Source organism: Neofelis nebulosa, chromosome 6, assembly GCF_028018385.1.
Source record: "Neofelis nebulosa isolate mNeoNeb1 chromosome 6, mNeoNeb1.pri, whole genome shotgun sequence".
NCBI lineage: Eukaryota > Metazoa > Chordata > Mammalia > Carnivora > Felidae > Neofelis > Neofelis nebulosa.
The window spans coordinates 134,108,960-134,126,968 of NC_080787.1; the positions used below are offsets into that span (position 1 = coordinate 134,108,960).

At 37.6% G+C, this 18,009-nt stretch overlaps 1 protein-coding gene across 9 annotated transcripts in view; it reads left to right on the top strand.

Annotated features, from left to right (window-relative positions):
* The window catches only part of UTRN (utrophin), a 514,842-nt gene that overhangs the window by 346,538 nt on the left and 150,295 nt on the right, over positions 1-18,009 (top strand). For 7 of the 9 annotated variants that reach the window (XM_058736181.1, XM_058736184.1, XM_058736182.1 and 4 more), the window contains one exon: positions 14,616-14,788. In XM_058736181.1, the coding sequence (XP_058592164.1) occupies positions 14,616-14,788 (173 nt within the window). Of the gene's footprint in view, positions 1-4,678; positions 5,102-14,615; positions 14,789-18,009 lie in introns of those variants that run through there. The other 2 variants (XM_058736187.1, XM_058736186.1) reach the window with 2 other exon arrangements.

Below are 18,009 nucleotides of genomic sequence, written 5' to 3' on the forward strand. Positions count from 1 at the left end.
TTTTTAGTCACCTAATAAAGTGCTCTCTGAATCATTAAATATTTAGAAGGTTGCTGCAGGCTGACCCCTGCACCTGGTTGGCTAATTCGGAAGCAGATCAGCTGCCATTTCTCTCCCTCAACCCCTATCCTACCCATCCACTCCTCTTAAACAGAAAAAGCTCTTTGTGCCTTTCAAAATGTCTTGTAGACTCTTCTGGCTGTAGGTTATGGGGGGGAAAGTACTGGATCTTTTTCTTATAAAGTATAATTTTTATTTCCCGACTGCCCCCTGTATAATTATCAGAATAGATGACATTACTGAAGAGATGAAGGTTAAAAACAATCTTTGTGTACAAAGCATATTGCCTGAACTTTTGGGATAAAAGGAAAGTTCCGCCTTTCATCAGGGGGGCTCAGGCCTCCATTTTAGATTGAACCTTCTGCCCTTTGGGGCTGTATATTACTTTAAATGGCTCCCAGCTGACAGAGTTGGTTGTTGGCTGATGTTAACTAGAGAGCTGTAACGCATTGAGGACTCCTCTTAATAGAGCGACAGCAGCAGCAGACAATGAATGACTTGAAATCTCAGATCATGATTAGGGTCTTGAAGCTATCTTATTTTTGAATTTTAAGTCCTGAGTTAGAAGGGTTAGGAAAAGGAGAATTGTGTATATTCTTTTCAAAGGTGGATCTTTTATAATCTGGATCTTTCTCCAAGTCCGAAGGGGCTTATAATAAGTACATTTTTCTATCCATGCCCGAAGCTCTTCGTTTTGAATGAAGCCATGATGTACTGATTTATTTGAAATCACCTACTGACCTCCATATGCTTCACTTTGGAGGTTCCCAAGAAGCGTTTTTTTTTTTTTCTTTTCTTTCCTTTTCTTTTTCTTCTTTATATTGACCGATGTAAAAAGAAACATGTTAGGTTTTGCATTGAAAATATGCTTTATAAAAGTTTACAGTTTTTAAAAATCTGAACTCTGTGTTTAGCAGGAAGAGTACTTTAAGATCTACTATATGGGTAAGACATAAGTTGCTTTTCAGCAAAGCATTTAGACTGCTTTTTTTGCTTATCTTTGACCGAAGCCTAAAGAATGTCTTATTGCCTTGATGAAATTACTAAATAAGTCAGTCATCTTTTAATAAATTAAATGAAATACAGTTTCTAAACATAAAAAGTTTCTTAATTATCCTAGCCTTTGAACGTTTTGGCCAAAATCATATATACATGTAGCTCTTTTCACTTTGGCAATGGAATGTGGTTTTTATTAAGTAATTTAGATTTAGATTTTATTGATTCCATTATTGAGTTTTCCTGTGCTTCTCTCTGGTTCTGTAACCTTTGCTTCCTCGTGGAACTGCCTGTCCATGTTTGAGACGTGGCTTATTCAGTGGGAGAATCTTAGCATATTCAGTGTTGGTTGTTACAGGCATTGGCAGTATTATGTTCCTCCTACCTCTTGAGGATTAGTGCACAATTTATTTGCACACTCGTTTAGACTGGCAAGATGTCGACTACTTCAAATTTCATTATCCAATTTATTAAGTCTCTCTGGTGATGTACTGCTTTCATTGGAGGCCTCTGTTTTTTTGTTTTAATGATTGAAGGATTATAAGACACAATGTATCAAAGAGGTGCTTGGTAAAAATAGAAATGGCCAGTGGAGATGTAAGGTGTATTACCAAGATGATATTTTGTATACAGAGTTTAAACTGAGAAAGTATTTTTATTTATAGATATCAAATACATAGTAAAGTGTGTTTACAGTTATAAAAGCAATTAACTTTTATATTTTACAAGTCTCACTTCTGATGTGTCACTCAGTTATCAAAGAGAATAGTACTTTTGAATAATATATTACATTTTAGCTATTTGAATTTTATAGAATATTTTTGGATTTTTAAATAAATGATCAATTTGTCTTTAAAACTTTACATTTTTAATGTCAATTACTTGGCAATAAAAATATTTTAGTTACCTTTCAGTGTTTACATGAGACTATAGTTACCCTATTATTAAAATTTGGTAAGAATTAACAATTTTTTCTTTTGAGTGGTTCCATATGGACCCACTGAGTATTTTTCCCCTTTTTCTCCTAAAGAGGGTATTATCATAGCTAAGTTCATCAATATCTTAGTTTTTGAGATTTTATAATTATAATTTAGGAGCCTTATTTAAGTGAGCAGAGGATGTTAGTTGTGAGACTGGGTGTCAGGCATTTGTAGGGACCATCAGGGAAGCTAGTCTTTGGTACAGAGACTCTTGACTGATGGAAATTCCACCTTAGAATTCCAGGTGGGAACCTACTCTTCCCCTCTTTCTTTATCCTGGCTTCGTCTCTTCTAGCACATAGGTACCTATTATGCTTTGGGGAAAACTCCCTAATATGCAGGATGATGCTTCTTTTCCCTCATAAAGATTAGCCTTGTCTAAGGATAGAGGATATTTGGAGTTCTAATAATAACATATCATTCTTGCTCTGGTGTAAGAACCCATTAAATGTAAGACTCTACTTGAGAGAAAGACAATGGTATTTTCTGTTGTTCCGCAGAGTTTTTATTTAATTCATTCTTCTGATACGTGCATGGGGGTTTGCATGTTTGCACGTGTCTCTGATCACAAGCATCCAGCACCCTGGGTGGTAGTTGGAAGTTTGCCCAGCTGAGAAAGATTGTTCTTTTTCACTCACTCCTTTATTTATTTATTTTTTGTGGTGGTGGTGGTGCTGGTGGTTCCTTTTGTCTTGTATTTATGTAAAAAGTTTATTTGTTGCTGCTGAAAGATCTCAGCATGTGGCCTCAGAGCCCTCACAGATCAGGGTCAGCCTGGTCAGTTTCTGTATAAGTTTTTCTGCTCCATTTTGATGATTAGTCTTCATGCTGATGTCAATGCTTTTCTTTTTTTGGATACAAACTGCACAGATTAATTTTACTTATAAACTTCTGAATAATCATTAGTTTGCCACACTTGTTTCTGAAATTAATAGTGTGTGTGTATAAATCTGAATTGGGCACCTTGAGGTGAAATGCATTCTGCTAGAAATCTCATAAAGCCATTTTTCCCCTGGAGACATGTTGGTTTTATGAATAAATGATGAAAATATTTTAAAAGCTTGTTAAATTTTGTATAGATCCGCATATGTAAAACATATGCTATTGAAATACTGATATGAAAATAAGCTGGGAACGAAATGGAAATAAAAGTGGTTTGCAAATCCAAAAAAGAATAACCATATTGTATATTGTTCCCTGATAGATGTTTTTTTTCTGTTGTTAATGGAATCACTTTCTCCATATGATTGACTGCTAACAATTTTGATGTTTAAGTAACTCAAATAGGCTTTTAGGAGATAACATATTCCAATTTCAGGGTTTTTTTTTTCTTTGCTCTGTGCCCTGATGCAAAACGTAAACTTAGTTATATTAAGATTAACATCATTCCATGTGTGATTGTGTCATCTTTAAAAGCATTATATATTTATGATGAAATTCTGTGCATAGCCAGAGAAATATGCTTCATCTGGACATACCTGTCAGACTTTTATTGGTATACTACATAGGTATGTAATGCAAAAGCAAAACCACATTTTTGCCTTGGAATGATGTCCATAATATCTGTGCAGAGACTATATCATTTGGAACTTTTCCTTTAAAGCAATTACACTGAAAACTTTGCAGAAGTGTTTCTGTGAGTGCCACTAATAATTTAACCTCAAAATTCAACATTGAAAGTAACTGGTTATTTACTCCCATTTTGGGTAGTTTCACTTCAATTTTATTTCAGACATAAGCCAATTCTCCACATGAAAAGAGCCTCAGTGACTTTTGGTAGTGTCAGTGAGATAAACGCTCCTCTGAAAGTATTTTCCGCATCACTTTATTGTTAAAACCTTTGTAGAAACAATACAACTGGTCACACGTATTTTGTTTGGTGGTTTGTGTCGGTTTCCTGCGCCCGCCCCCTTTTATTTTCATGGGTGGCTCCAAAGTGGAATATGGATCCCACGATCTATTCTGGACGGAGACAACTTGAGAGATACTGCATTGCAGTTTGGGGAAGGGAGGCCTCCAGGAAGTGGGAGTGAGCTTCTCTTCAAACTGTGTGAGGGGTGGTGGAAGGGAGGATGCTGATTAAAATAATAAACAACTGCTGGAAAGAGAAGTGGATTACCACACTGCTGTCAGATCAGTGAGGGGAGCGGGGAAGCCCACGGACGCTGCCCTCCCCTGCCGCAAAGTCTGCAGAAGGGGGCCTTTCCATCTGCTGCTGGAACTTTTCTCCGGACAGATAGAACAACTTTTCAAACAACTTAGTTCTGTTGCACTGACAGCATCCCTTAGGCATAGCCTGACCTAGGGAAATGGACTGAAACTAGCTTGGTGGTTGCCATAGCAACGCAGGCTGCGGTGTCTGGGAGAGTGCAAGCCGGTGGCCTCTTGTCCCCTCTTTGGGTGTTTCTTCAGACAAGAGTACACTCCTTGCTGTTTGAACTCTACATAAGTCATGCTCTTTGAAAACTGGCTCTTTACTCAGGATTTTTTTTTTTCTTTTTCTTTCTGAAACCAGTCTGAATGGAGGAAGTTGGTAATACTTGGCTTTTTTTTTTTTTTTTTTTTTTTTTTTTTTTGCCTTCTCTCATGCAAGTTTCCAGGATATAGCTTCTTTTTGCTGTGTGTAATTGAGACCAAACTCTAAGCTTGGGGCCCAGGAGAGAACAGTTGTGGGCTGCAGGTCATTAGTGAGGTGAGCAGAAGGGAATCCTGGGCTTCCCAGAGAAAAAGGAGACCATGCCAGCCTCGTGGAACACAGCTACCAGAAATTATAGAGGCAGGTCTATTCCTTGCGAACTCCGAAGTCCATGAAAAGACGGACCCACGGTGGGGTGGCTAAAATGTCCCGGCACAGGCTGCTGCTGCTTATGGACCATAGCTCAAAGGCAAGGCTTGTAAAGGATTTTACAAAGGATTTTAAAGTATAGCCAGAAAAGATACGGATTTTAGAAGTTAAAAGCTGTTGTCTGAAGGAAGTTTGCCGGAAAGATGTAGGCTTCAAGGGCTACTGGACGATGATTGGTTTGAACTTCAGTTTACGGGAATTGCTGACAAAATTTGAAAAGGTATGCAGAAAGGGGACTTCATGAATGTGCTTTTTTTCTTCCTTGTCTGTTTTTTTTCTTAAACTCTGCATTTAGATGACAGATATTCTGTTGACTCTTTGATTATTTAATGTAATTTCTAAGGCATATTTGATTTGACATATCCTCTTTTACACGTTTTTCCAACTAAAGAGCAAATTAGCAATTCTTTCCTTTGGTCAGGAGAGCTTCTCACGATGCCTGTCAATTTTAGAATTCCACATCAGAAGAGGTCCTTTGTACTCAAGTCGACTGGTAATTTAATTGAAAGTTATTTTGGAAAGAAAAAAAGAAAACCAGCAACAACACTGGGTTTTCATGCCAAAGTCTGACTTCATCAGGCATGGGTTCTGTTTTCCATACCCCTCAGGTTTCTCTCCTTGCAGTTGGCTGAGCACTGCCTTTCCCAGCCTGCTTTCTGAAGATTCAGTTCTGAGAGTTGGGAGAAGATGCCTCCCAGTGACAAGGACCCATCCGATCTTAAACTTTTCCTTTTTTATTTCGAGTGTCTGTTTTATATGGGGAGCTCTTGCATGCACTGTGGGGCTTTCATGCTTGGATCATTAAATTTGTACTCAGTTCTTTTTTCCATAGGAAAGTTCTTGGCACACTCTAGGATTGAGCCCAGCCTGCCAAAGCTACCTTACATTTATAGTTAAACAAAACAGAGAACCTCAACGTGCTGCTCATGGGCTCCTGCCCTTCCTTAGCCTTTGGATGCCAAGCACTTATCTTCTTTCAACTTCCAGTCTTTAAAGAAAAAGAAAGAAGTGAAGTAATTTCACTATGTGCTTAAGTCAATTATTTATCAGTTGTTAGAGATGTGCTCAGTGTCTTTCACCACGAATACCCTACGGTTCCTTATGAGTACAAATATAAGCAAGACTGTATCGAGTCATTAAAGGAATAATGGGCTTTTTCTTACAAAACTACAATTGCCAGAGGAAAATGGCATAAAACCACGTCATTTGAAAAATTTAGAAGCTTTTCCAGAACAATTGCAGTCATTGCTTCCCTCCTGGTGATAGAAACAGTGTGGTGGGAAGAGTGTGGAGAAAGAAGAATTTAGCTTCTTCTGGTTGGATGCTCCCCCTGCCCCCATGTCTCCTGCACCCCGACTGTAGCACTAAGGATTGTAACACAGGACGCACTTTGACCTCTTGCTTTAATATGTTGTTAAGCACCTAAATTCCTGAGAGTAAGGATGGTTCCCAGTCAACTTGCTCACCATTTAAAAGGGGCAGAGGAGGGAGGGAATATCTTTTTTATGGCAGCTGGTAACAGCAGGTGACAAACTTTATGACCATAAAGAGGTCTGTTAGCTTGGTTTGTATAGATTTCTCTGTTTCTTCCTAAAAAGGTATAGGGCATATGTTGCATGAATAATTCATTACTTAGACCCCCCTGTGAGGCAGTAATTGTGGGCAATGGCTGGACTTTTGTATTGTAATTGCTGCCATTAGTCTTAAAAAGCCTAGGTCAGATTCCAGAGGTTAGTAACCTGCCTTAGCCTTCTGGCCATTTTATTGGCAAGGTTACAAGTTCTGGTTATATTAGTATATTTCCTCTTTTAACTCCCAAACCTTATTATCTGCCTAGTTCTTATTCTTATTTTAGTAGCTGAGTTGACAGTAAAAGAAGTCTGCTGGCTTATTCCTATCAAAGCCTTGATTTGGAATTTTTTTTTTTTTTTTTTTTTTTGAGACAAAGGCAAATTCAAAGAAACAATCCTGCCGCCATTCACAATCTGAAGTTCTCCGGATATGTTTATTTTTGGGTTAAACACTTTTATGAAAACCAACGTGAGAGTTAATCTCTTTGCCATATTTCGTTTGTAGGAAGTTGCCATGCGTGAGTATATTTTTCTCCAAGTCAAGTATTTAAAAAAATCCTTTGTGTATTTTCACAAAAGCTGTCTCATATATAGCCTGTGCTGTGTTGACTCCTTGCCAGGAAAACGGGTGTTTTGGAAAGGTACCACTACCTCACACCTCTCAAATACAACTACCTACCTTCCCCCAGCTCGGAGAGCAATGATGCCATTTTTAGGGAATGATCAGGGCCTACTGCTGTAATGCAAAAGCCACACGATACAAGAATAACAGTCTTTCTATAGTTCTTTTACTCTCCATTCCCCCAGTCCTGTCTTCTTCTCGGTTTTAGGGATCTGCTTCTTGAGAGGATATGTACCTCGGTGGTGATGTCACGCTTCTTATGTCCGTAGTTGAAATGCTTCAGTCTGCGGTTTAGGTTGTCATAGGAAAAAGGTAACTTTGCTATGCTCCTGAAGCCCTTTCAGGCTTTAAGAACCCTAGGGTCCAAAGATGTGATGTGGTGGGTCTTTCAATGATGGTTAATCCGAAAACTTGTAGACTGATCAGATAATTGAAATTTCCAAATGACTGCAGACCTTCCCTGTAACTTCAAGGCAGCAGTTTGTGAAATTGAAAGGGGGGTATTCTGGTTGATGTTTTTGAATTTTAGAAAAATTCAGTGGTTTTTTGATTTATATTGTGTATCTGTTCATACACAAGTGTTTGGCACATGATTGAGTTCTGTAATATGGTTATCTAGTCCCAAAATGGGTGGTGCCAGGATTGATTTTCTAGCATAGGCAGGACAGGCAGATTACACTTGGTACTCATTCCTAATCTCTTAGAACCAGAAAAGGCAATGCAGAGCATCCCTGGGAATCCAGAAGGCAGGAGATATTCTCTATTGTTCCCTCCAGGTGACAGCTCATGAAGGATCGGGAGATCCCAGCTGGTGGAAACCATGTGTACCCCATAGTGGTCCTTAAGAGGAGGTTGAGACTGGAACTTCTTTCCAAGGGAGGATGACCTTGTGGCAGGATATTCCTGCCAGAAAGCAGGACCTTGTCATCTAACCAAGTGATGAAGGAGGAGCCCCAAGCAGGCTCCAAGCTGTCAGCGCAGAGCCCAACACGAGGCTCGAACCCATGAACTCTGAGATCATGACCTGAGCTGCAGTCGGGCACTTACCGACTGTGCCACCCAGGCGCCACCACAATGTTTAGTTGTAAAACAAATGTGTTCTTGAAGACACAGCAAACTTCCACTTTCAAGGTCTATTCATGTGTTCAACAGTTAGTAAACAGTTATTAAGTGTGTGGTACGTACCAGGCACTGGGCTGAGTTCATGGATGGAGTGGAGAATAGGTTAGACATGCCCTCCTTGAGCTTATGGCTTAGTGGGAGGAAAATCAAACCTTAAACACAAAGTGTTCACTACAGTGTGTGATGCGGCAAATGGAGATAGCTATGAGAGTAACAGGTAGGCCTAGTCTACTCCAGGAACAGATAAGTCTTTTCTGGAGAAATTATATTTAAACTAGGACTTAAAAGATGGGTTTGAAGTTAATGTAGGGAAATGTGTATTGGGGAAGAAATTGAGAGGTTTCTGGGCCATAGGACAGATCAGGAGGTGAGGACTTGGGTGCTCCAGGATTATAGTTTTAAACATTTAACATGCAATAATCTTTAGGTTTTCAAACCTGTTCAATTTTGATTATACCATCTGACTTGGGGAATTAAGGTGGGGCAGTAATTTGGCCACATGAAACATTTCACAACTGCTCCCAAGAGCCTTATGTTCGTATTGTCAACCAAAACTGTGTACTCCAGGAGGAAGGCCACTGTATTTTAATTCACCAGGACTTTAATATGTTTCAGTAACAACCTGGTATAGATTCAAGGATTTGGAACACCTTTGGGTTATGAAAGGTATTTTGATTCATAGCAGTGTTTGCTCTGTTTGAATTTACAATGTAGATTGTTTATTGATTCTTTATCGTTGCAAGTGACTTGTTCAAATTCTCTTGGAAGGGCAGCTAATTGTGGGCTTGTTCCACTAAGTTATTCAGCTTTTCTCCTACTCCGTTCTAACATATTTATAATCATAGATAATGGGATAAGAACATTACTGGCATTGATTTCTTTATAAATGCTGCTATAGACCAGGCAATACTACTTTCTATTGTCTGTCAAATGTGATTCCATAATTATTAATAGAGTGATTAAAATCTATGAGATTTGTTGTTGAAAGCAAATGTAGTCTATAAATAATTCATTGAATAATTTAATGAAATTAATCATAATAATTAGTTGAATAATTAATTTCAATTACTATCCCAGAAGCTTCACAAAAGCCTCAAAGCATATTTACATATCATGTATGTAAATTTGATGATATTTTTTGGTTGTTATATTATTTCTTGGTGATATCTGACTTGTTAAAAAAAAAAGTCATGATTCCTCATTTCAAATCCTAAAGCTGTGGCAACAACAATCCCACTGAGTTCCTGTTAATCAATCCCAAACTGTCTCTGAATTCCAGTCTTGTTTTTGAAAGGAACAGTGGATTTCTTTTCCCCTAATGCTTAACCTTGTTGATTTAGCCTGAGACTTGGGATATGGTAGGGAGATCGTTGCTGACCTCACTCCTTCACCTTCAGGAAAGGGGTCAGGACTCCTTCAGAGAAAACATTGCTGTGGCCATGTAGGGTTAGGTAAATATGCCATATGAAAATAAACCAAAATTATGTTAACAAGGTCTGAAGAGGCTGAATCTATTCTAACACCAGTTCAGTTGTTGAAGACTTTCTGGGGGCACTATATTCTTAATCTCTGTTTCCTATCAGAGGGTTCAAGCAGTTCTGTTTATTAAAATCTAAAGAAACTGTTTTGCTGACATGGTTATAGCCACTACTGGATTATAGAGCATTATAAAGAAGTAAAATGTATGTGACATACAGTTATAAGTGTTGTCATATAATATCTCTGTGGGTTAGATAATTAGAGAAATGTCCAGGTAAGGGCAAAATTGGTATGAAAATATCAGTTATTAAATAAGCAACTAAATAAATATTTTCCTTACTTAGGAGGTTAATTTTGACCTGGGTAGTGGGTGTTGCATACAAGAAACTAATTGGTGAATCTCTCTGAACTTTGTTGTCATCTTCTGGAAGGCTGTGCTGACAGTGTGTGTGCATCTTATGCTTTTGATGATGTTTTCCTATGTTGTCATCTTAGTCTAACCCCTGGTTTCCTAACTTTGTACATTATGCTTACATTGTTAGAAAGTATGTTTCGAGGGAATCCTTAAAGATCTGTTCTGTCTTGTTTTTAAATGTGAGTTCAGCTGCTTGAAAACTTTGCTTTTGGCCTCTCTATGCACATGACCAGCTTATGTTAAATGCCTGGAAGAACATTGCTTTGTGCTTCTACATGGATTACCTTCCCATAACTAATTATCAATAACTATTTTGTGCTGCTTAATGTTCAGAATGGCTTGTAGGTGACAGAGGTACGCATTAATAGGGCAAGTCCCCCAGCTGTGCAGTGAGAGTAAAACCTCCTTCATGGAATTTCAATTTATTTTAGCATTTGGTGCTACATTAGGGTCATGATCTAACAGCCTCCCGTGCTGGCATCTTGATTTTAAAGCCAGTGCATCATTGCACAATCATCTATGAAGGAACATGATGCATTAACTGCAGGTAATTCTAAATTTCCAGTGAAAGAATAGGCAGGGCTTTGCAGTACAAGCTTCTAAATAATTTTAGTTCCCATGTTAAATATTTTAAATGAAGAGATTAAACAAAATGATTACTGCACTCCCTTCCAACTGTTGATTATGTGAGTTTCCTTGGTATTATAGTAGCTAATCTGCCAGTCAATTAAGGTGAACTTAATGCTTTCATTCATGCATTTATACATTTGTCTGTCTACCTAGCTGTGTCTATTTCAAGTTAGGCTAATGCTGTGTAACAGACTGCGAAGAATACAGAAGAAATAGTAAGGTGATTTTTATGATTTTAGGAGCTTTTAATGTATTTGGCCAGATAAATATACCACCAATTGTCAGTAAAACAAAATAATGTATGCTCATTTTCTTTGCTTTCTGGTTGTTGATTTTCTTCCTAACTTTTGTGGAGGCTCAGGTGTGGAAGGGTTTTTCACATACTGAAAGTTGCATTCCAACATGAATATAGGATGACTGGTAGTGCTCTTAACCAGAACTTGATGAAAATACCTGCAGTCGTTGGCCAGTGAAGGAGTTATGTTTTACTCCATTTGTCTTTGTGGCTGGGTTGGGAAAGGCATCACCTGGTTGGATACGAGGAGCCAAAGGTGCTTTGTGTTCTTGGTATGCAGATTTGCTGATTTTGTTGAATACTTTTGTGAAACTTAAAAAAAAAAACTTGGGGCGCCTGGGTGGCTCAGTCGGTTGAGTGTCCTACTTTGGCTCACGGCATGGTCTTGCAGTTTGTAAGTTCGAGCCCCGCGTCGAGCTCTGTGCTAACAGCTCAGAGCCTGAAGCCTGCTTCAGATTCTGTGTGTGTGTCTCTCTCTCTCTCTCCCACTCCCCTGCTCATGCTCTGCCTCTCTCTGTCTCTCAAAAATAAATAAATGTTAAAAAAATTTTAAGTTAAAAGAATTAATAAAACTGTATGTGGATCTTAATGCACTTCTGTCTTCCTACTTCTCTTGGCTATGAAAGGAAGCAAATATATCAGGCTACTTTAGGAAGTAGTGGTTTGAAGTCTCCTTGTGGTTTTCCTTGTGATTTGTGTGTAGGTCTAGTCCACTGACAGTAGTTTTTAGGAACTGATCCAGCAAATTTGAGTCCAGATTCACTTTGGCCATGGAGAGCAAAGAGATGCCTTGCTCACTGTGTCGTTTGGCTTCTTGAGAAAGATGGCTATCATGCATATATAGAGCATGATCTTTTAATATATCTCTTTCGATGTCTTGAAATGCATTTCAGGACACAAAAGTAAAACAGTTACATCCTAAAGGATAAGGACTAGATTCAGAAGTTGACACCAAAGAACCTTTCAATAGAACTTGCCTTACCTTTTACTTTTTTCACCGAGAATTTCTCTTTGAAGCATTCCAAACTGAAATTATAATGAGATTGCCATTTTACGTGCATGATGTTGTCCAACCTGAGCACCTTGAATCCGTATCTGGCTCCGTCCCCTGGTCCCCTGTTGGTGTCTGCTCTGCACTCTGTGGAATAGAGGTGCTAGTGAAATGCCCAGGAGCCAACAGTGTCAGAGTTTTTGTTTGGTAGTGAGCCCCAATTCTGGGCGTACCCAGATCACACTTTGCAGGTGAACCTGATTTGGCTTTGTCACTAGGGTAAGATAACCCCAGAGACCAACAGGCTTGCAAATTTGGACCATACGTTTTGCAGAAGCTGTCCATCAGACTCTGTGTTCATCTCTCCCCCTCCTCATATCTGACCCTATTAATGTCATGTTAGACACCACAAATCTCAGAAATTATAACACATCATTTCTGCCCTTCGTGTAGAAATGATAACTTCCTACCATGCTTATTAGAGTACTGAGGTGCAAAAGGCCTTTCCACGTGTCCTTCTGGTTAGTCTAGATCTGTAGATGTTTAAAAAACAATCTTTTAGATCCCGACCTCTAAGTGTTGGTTCTTGATGGATTGCTAATCAGGAGTGAGTTCTAAATTAATGAAAGCATTCTGAGTATTCAACGAATTTCTATTTAATTTTTCATCATATTCATTTGGAATTGGAAAACTTAAGAGTGAGGCCTATAAAGGAAAACTGAAGATGAGAAAGGTAATAAAACTATGGAATTTAAGAATTTATTCTCCTTTTACTAATTCAGATTCATGACCTGAAATAATTTTTTAATTTCTGTAGTAAGTTGCCTTAATAGTCATTACCAGCTAATGCCATGGAGACTCACTGCACACCTTCATGGCCCCCTCAGGTTCTTGTTTTTCTGTTTTTAAGTCCACACTCATTCGTTGGATGGGAGTGGCTGTCACACTAGAGTTAGGTACAACTAGCTTGCTTTCATTTTATTCAGGAAGAAAAGATGATTGCCAAATGAATACAGATAATTGTGTTGACAGCTTTATAGTGGAGAGTATTAAAAATTGATAAAGACCTGTATATTTATTTTTTTAATGTTTATTTATTTATTTTGAGAGAATGCATGCATGTGTGAGTGAGGGAGGGGCAGGGAGTGTGGGGAGAGAGAATCTCAAGCAGGTTCTGTGCTATCAGTACAGAGCCTGTTGTGGGGCTCGATCCCACAAACTGTGAGATCATGACCTGGGCTGAAATCAAGAGTTGGACGCTTAACTGACTGTACCACCCAGGTGATCTTACACTGTGTATTTCAAATTTTAAATTTATTATATTTATCTAATTACCAAAAGAAACCATGTTTTTGTAAAAAAAAAAAAAAAAGGAAACTCAGAAGTGTAAAGAAAAAACCAAAATCACATTTAAGTTTCTTGTACAGAGATTATACTATTTTGATGTTTCTTACAGTTTTTTGATGTATGTGTGTACAATGATGTACAAAAACATATGCTAATTTAAACACCTACTTTTAAAATTAAATTAACATCATAATATATAGTTTTGTATCCTTTATTTTTAAACTTAATATTATATACCATTAATGTATTATGATAGCTTCCACTGTTTTACTTTAAAAATAATTAGCGTAGTAAATGTGTTTATACATAAGTCTTCCTAGGATAGGTAATTTCAACAATTTTAAGGCTTTTTATACAGATTGTGAAAATGCTTTTTCAAAGTCTGAACCAGTTTTTATTACTAATTTATAATCATTCTTATTTACTTTATACTGAAACTTAGAAAAATAATTTTCTGTTTAACAGAAATATTATTTTGCCATTTTTTTTTTTCAACGTTTTTTATTTATTTTTTGGGACAGAGAGAGACAGAGCATGAACGGGGGAGGGGCAGAGAGAGAGGGAGACACAGAATCGGAAACAGGCTCCAGGCTCCGAGCCATCGGCCCAGAGCCCGACGCGGGGCTCGAACTCACGGACCGCGAGATCGTGACCTGGCTGAAGTCGGACGCTTAACCGACTGCGCCACCCAGGCGCCCCGTTATTTTGCCATTTTTATTTCTTAATGGGAATAAACGTTTTTATGAAAATATTCATTTAAAATTTTAGAAATAAACTATTAAGTTGGAAGGACAAACTATTAAGTTTGTCTAAATGAGAGAAGAATAGGTAAAATTATGTAATATCTGCGTAAAACATCATATTTTGAGGGCATTTTTGCCTGTGTATAAGGGGGAAAGAGAATCTGGGTATTAGGTAGTGTTCAGTGATTTGGTGATAATAATTATATAAAATTTCAAAAATTTCTTATGAATCTGAAATACCAACATCTAACAAACTGGTACATGAAATTTAGATTATAATACATTGTGTTTTTAAGAACTGGGGAGATCAATATATTGAAGATTTAAAGGCTATTGTTTTCAGTGTAAGAATTGTGGAAACACTTGAATTTGTTATTATCATTTAAAGTGAATTTAACTTTTGCTTAAAAATAACTCATCTGTTGAATATAAAGAAATAAAGTTCTGTATAGCAACCCTAAGGGACTGTTGACGCTAATACCTAACATTTGCATTATCTCTTTGCTCTTTTCTCTTTAGGACATCCAGGCAGAAATTGATGCACATAATGACATATTTAAAAGCATTGATGGAAACAGGCAGAAGATGGTAAAAGCTTTGGGAAATTCTGAAGAGGCTACAATGCTTCAACATCGACTAGATGATATGAACCAAAGATGGAATGACTTGAAAGCAAAATCTGCCAGCATCAGGTCAGAATAGTCAATATCAAAATAAAAAATGATGGGGGAGGGAGATTTTTATGATTTTAGTCTATCAGAGAATGAACAGGAAGCCCTACCACCATGCTATTTTCTCAGAAGTAGTTTAAGATCTAAATGCAGGGGCACCTGGCTGGCTCAGTCGATAGAACACAAGACTCTTGATCTCGGGGTTGTAAGTTTGAGCCCCATGTTGGGTATAGAGATTACTTAAAAATAAAATCTTGGAAAAAAATAGAAAAAAAGATATAAATGCAAAAAGTGGTTTTTTTTTGTTTTTTTTGTTTTTTTTTTAAGTTACAGTTTTAGCTACATTTATATCCAGGGCCCTCTGCCAACTGTTCTTCACTATTCACAAATTTGCACATCATATTTTAAATTTAATTATACTAATAGGAATAATGTTACCAATACTTGCTTGTTGAGTGTTTACCTTGACCAAGTACTATGTTAGCATCTTCATAAACATTGTTTAGTACTCAAAATATCCCAGTAGGTGAATAGTAAAATTCTTTCTTACATGAAGAAACAGAGGCTTAATGAATATATGGAACTTGAGAAGTTTTTGAGCTAACGAGTTCCAAGCCAGGATTTTTTTTAACATGAAATTTATTGTCAAATTGGTTTCCATACAGCACCCAGTGCTCATCCCAACAGGTGCCCTCCTCAATGCCCATTGCCACCTTTCCCCTTCCTCCCACCCTCCACCAACCCTCAGTTTATTCTCAGTTTTTAAGAGTCTCTTATGGTTTGCCTCCCTCCCTCTCTAACTTTTTATTTTCCCCTTCCCTCCACCCATGGTCTTCTGTTAAGTTTCTCAGGATCCACATAAGAGTGAAAACATATGGTATCTGTCTTTCTCTGTATGACTTATTTCACTTAGCATCACACTCTCCAGTTCTATCCACGTTGCTACAAAGGGCCATATTTCATTCTTTCTCATTGCCAAGTAGTATTCCATTGTATATATAAACCACAACTTCTTTATCCATTCATCAGTTGATCCAAGCTAGGATTTGAATGCAGATCTTTATGACTCTTGGCAGTGAATGTTTTGCTTCATTATGCTAGTTGTATGTCCAATTAGAAAATGTATTTATAGAAATTAAATATAGCTCATGGACACTGAAGTAGAAAACTGATGATTCGTATCTGCCTTTGTAGAGAGTAAAATAAGGATGAATTTGAAGACTAGGATACCGACGAGGAAAGGACCCTGAGAAAATATGTAGTGTGGCAATTATTAATGCTGTTGGGAGTCTGGAATTACATTTAATGGATGGTGAACAGTACCCAACTGGATATGAGGTTAGAGGAAACTGACTGAGAACATGCTACTGAGCAAAGATCCAAAGAGGAATTTTGGTAGAAAGACCTAGATTTTGCATTTGGGTCAGTTTCTTTTAAGGTTCAGAAACTGTATGATGTTTTGAAAAATGTACATCCTTAAACAAAATGATCTTAAGTTTGACTCTCTGATTTTGCAATTTACTTACTGATCTTAGACAAGTTGCTCCATTTCTCTGATCTTTAGTTTTCTCATTTACAAAATCAAAATATAAATATTTAATCCACATGATTGCTCTGAAGATTGAATGGGATATTCTGATAGTTCCTTAACCTAGATAAAGCCCGTCTAATGTAGCATCTAGTTGATTTTTACTTATGTAAAAGGGGCTCAGTGGCTCTTCTTCATCTGGTTTCTGATTTCATAGAACAAGTTCACAGAGAGTAGAAATCTTTAGTGATGATTTGTTGTGAATAAGCTTTAAAAAAATTTTTTTTCTAAAGAGATATCCTGAAAGGTTGTTACTCTTCTGGGTTTCATAGAGGGAGATTCACACTTCTTTTTATTCTTACAGAAGGGGGTAGTTTAGCATGACCATGGCAGCCTGTGTGTAAAGGTCCTCTTGGAGATTATGTCAGCTTCTGCCAGCTACTTTTTTTCAATAAGAGAGGAAAATTTGGGAATATTGTATAGTGACAGAATATACTTAAGTTTAAGATTGAGCTTTCTACTGTCCAGATTCCATTGGGTTGCAACTTTATGTTCCCTGTAAATAAAAATTGTAAAAAATGATTTAAAATGTTAACTCTCATGAAAAACATTGACTGAGGTTCTAGAAAAACCAACATCTAGTCTAACAAGTGAAAAGCCACAGGGCTGGTCCTGGTGAAGACTGTCCACGTGGTGCTGGAATTTTGAGAATTTGGAGGATGGGTTCCTTAGGAAGGAACATTTAAGGGACACCTGGGTGGTTCAGTTGGCTAAGCATCTGACTCTTGGTTTTGGCTTCGGTCATGATCTCATGGTCTGTGAGTTTAAACCCTGTGTTGGGCTGTGTGCAAACAGTACTGAGCCTACTTGGGATTCTCTCTCTCTTCCCCTCTCTTTCTGCCCCTCCTCCCTTCTAAATAAATAAATAAGTAAATAAATAACTTACTTACTTAAAAATTTAAAAAAACACAGGAGTTTAATGAAGGCCTACATCATAAACAGATCATTCCAAATGGAAAGCTACAGACAAAAAAATTCTTTGGCCTTTGATAGATGCTATTCCTATCAAATCACATTTTTTTTCTAACTGGGAAAGAAAGAGCTCTTAAACTACTGTTGGAATATTAAATAAATCTAATAAATAATGTTATTTTTAGAAGATGGGAGAGTAAGCTTTTGCCAGTGGACTTCTGCATCAAGATAGATCATATATTCCAATAAAGTGTGTTATTAATATAATAATGAATTAAAATAACTTTTAGCCACATTATCCACCTCTGGGGATTCAGGTCTTTTCTTTTCAAGTATTTAATAAGAATAAGCTTCTGTGTTTAAGGCACATCATGTGTTCTGTGTTGCAAATCACAAATAAGATATGAGTCCTAAGGGACTTCCAGGTCTGTCCAGGTTAAGGTGGGTTCAGTGAAGGGAATGGTTAACTTTTACTTCAGAGGCTTCATAAAAGAGGCAGTTATTAAACTGAGCCTTGAAAGGTGTATAGTTATTCCCTGGATGGAAGGAGTCAGTCCTGGAGAAGGACATGTAAGTGGGAGGCTTGACATAACACTGTTTTCATGGAGCAGTTAAGACGTTCAGTCTGGCTAAGACTAGAATTTGCTGTTGGTGTGGAGGGGAAAGACTGTGGCCAGAAGAAAACAGATGGAGAGAGAAGTGAGACACACGCGTGAAACAGCTGTGTGCACCGTGCTCATTC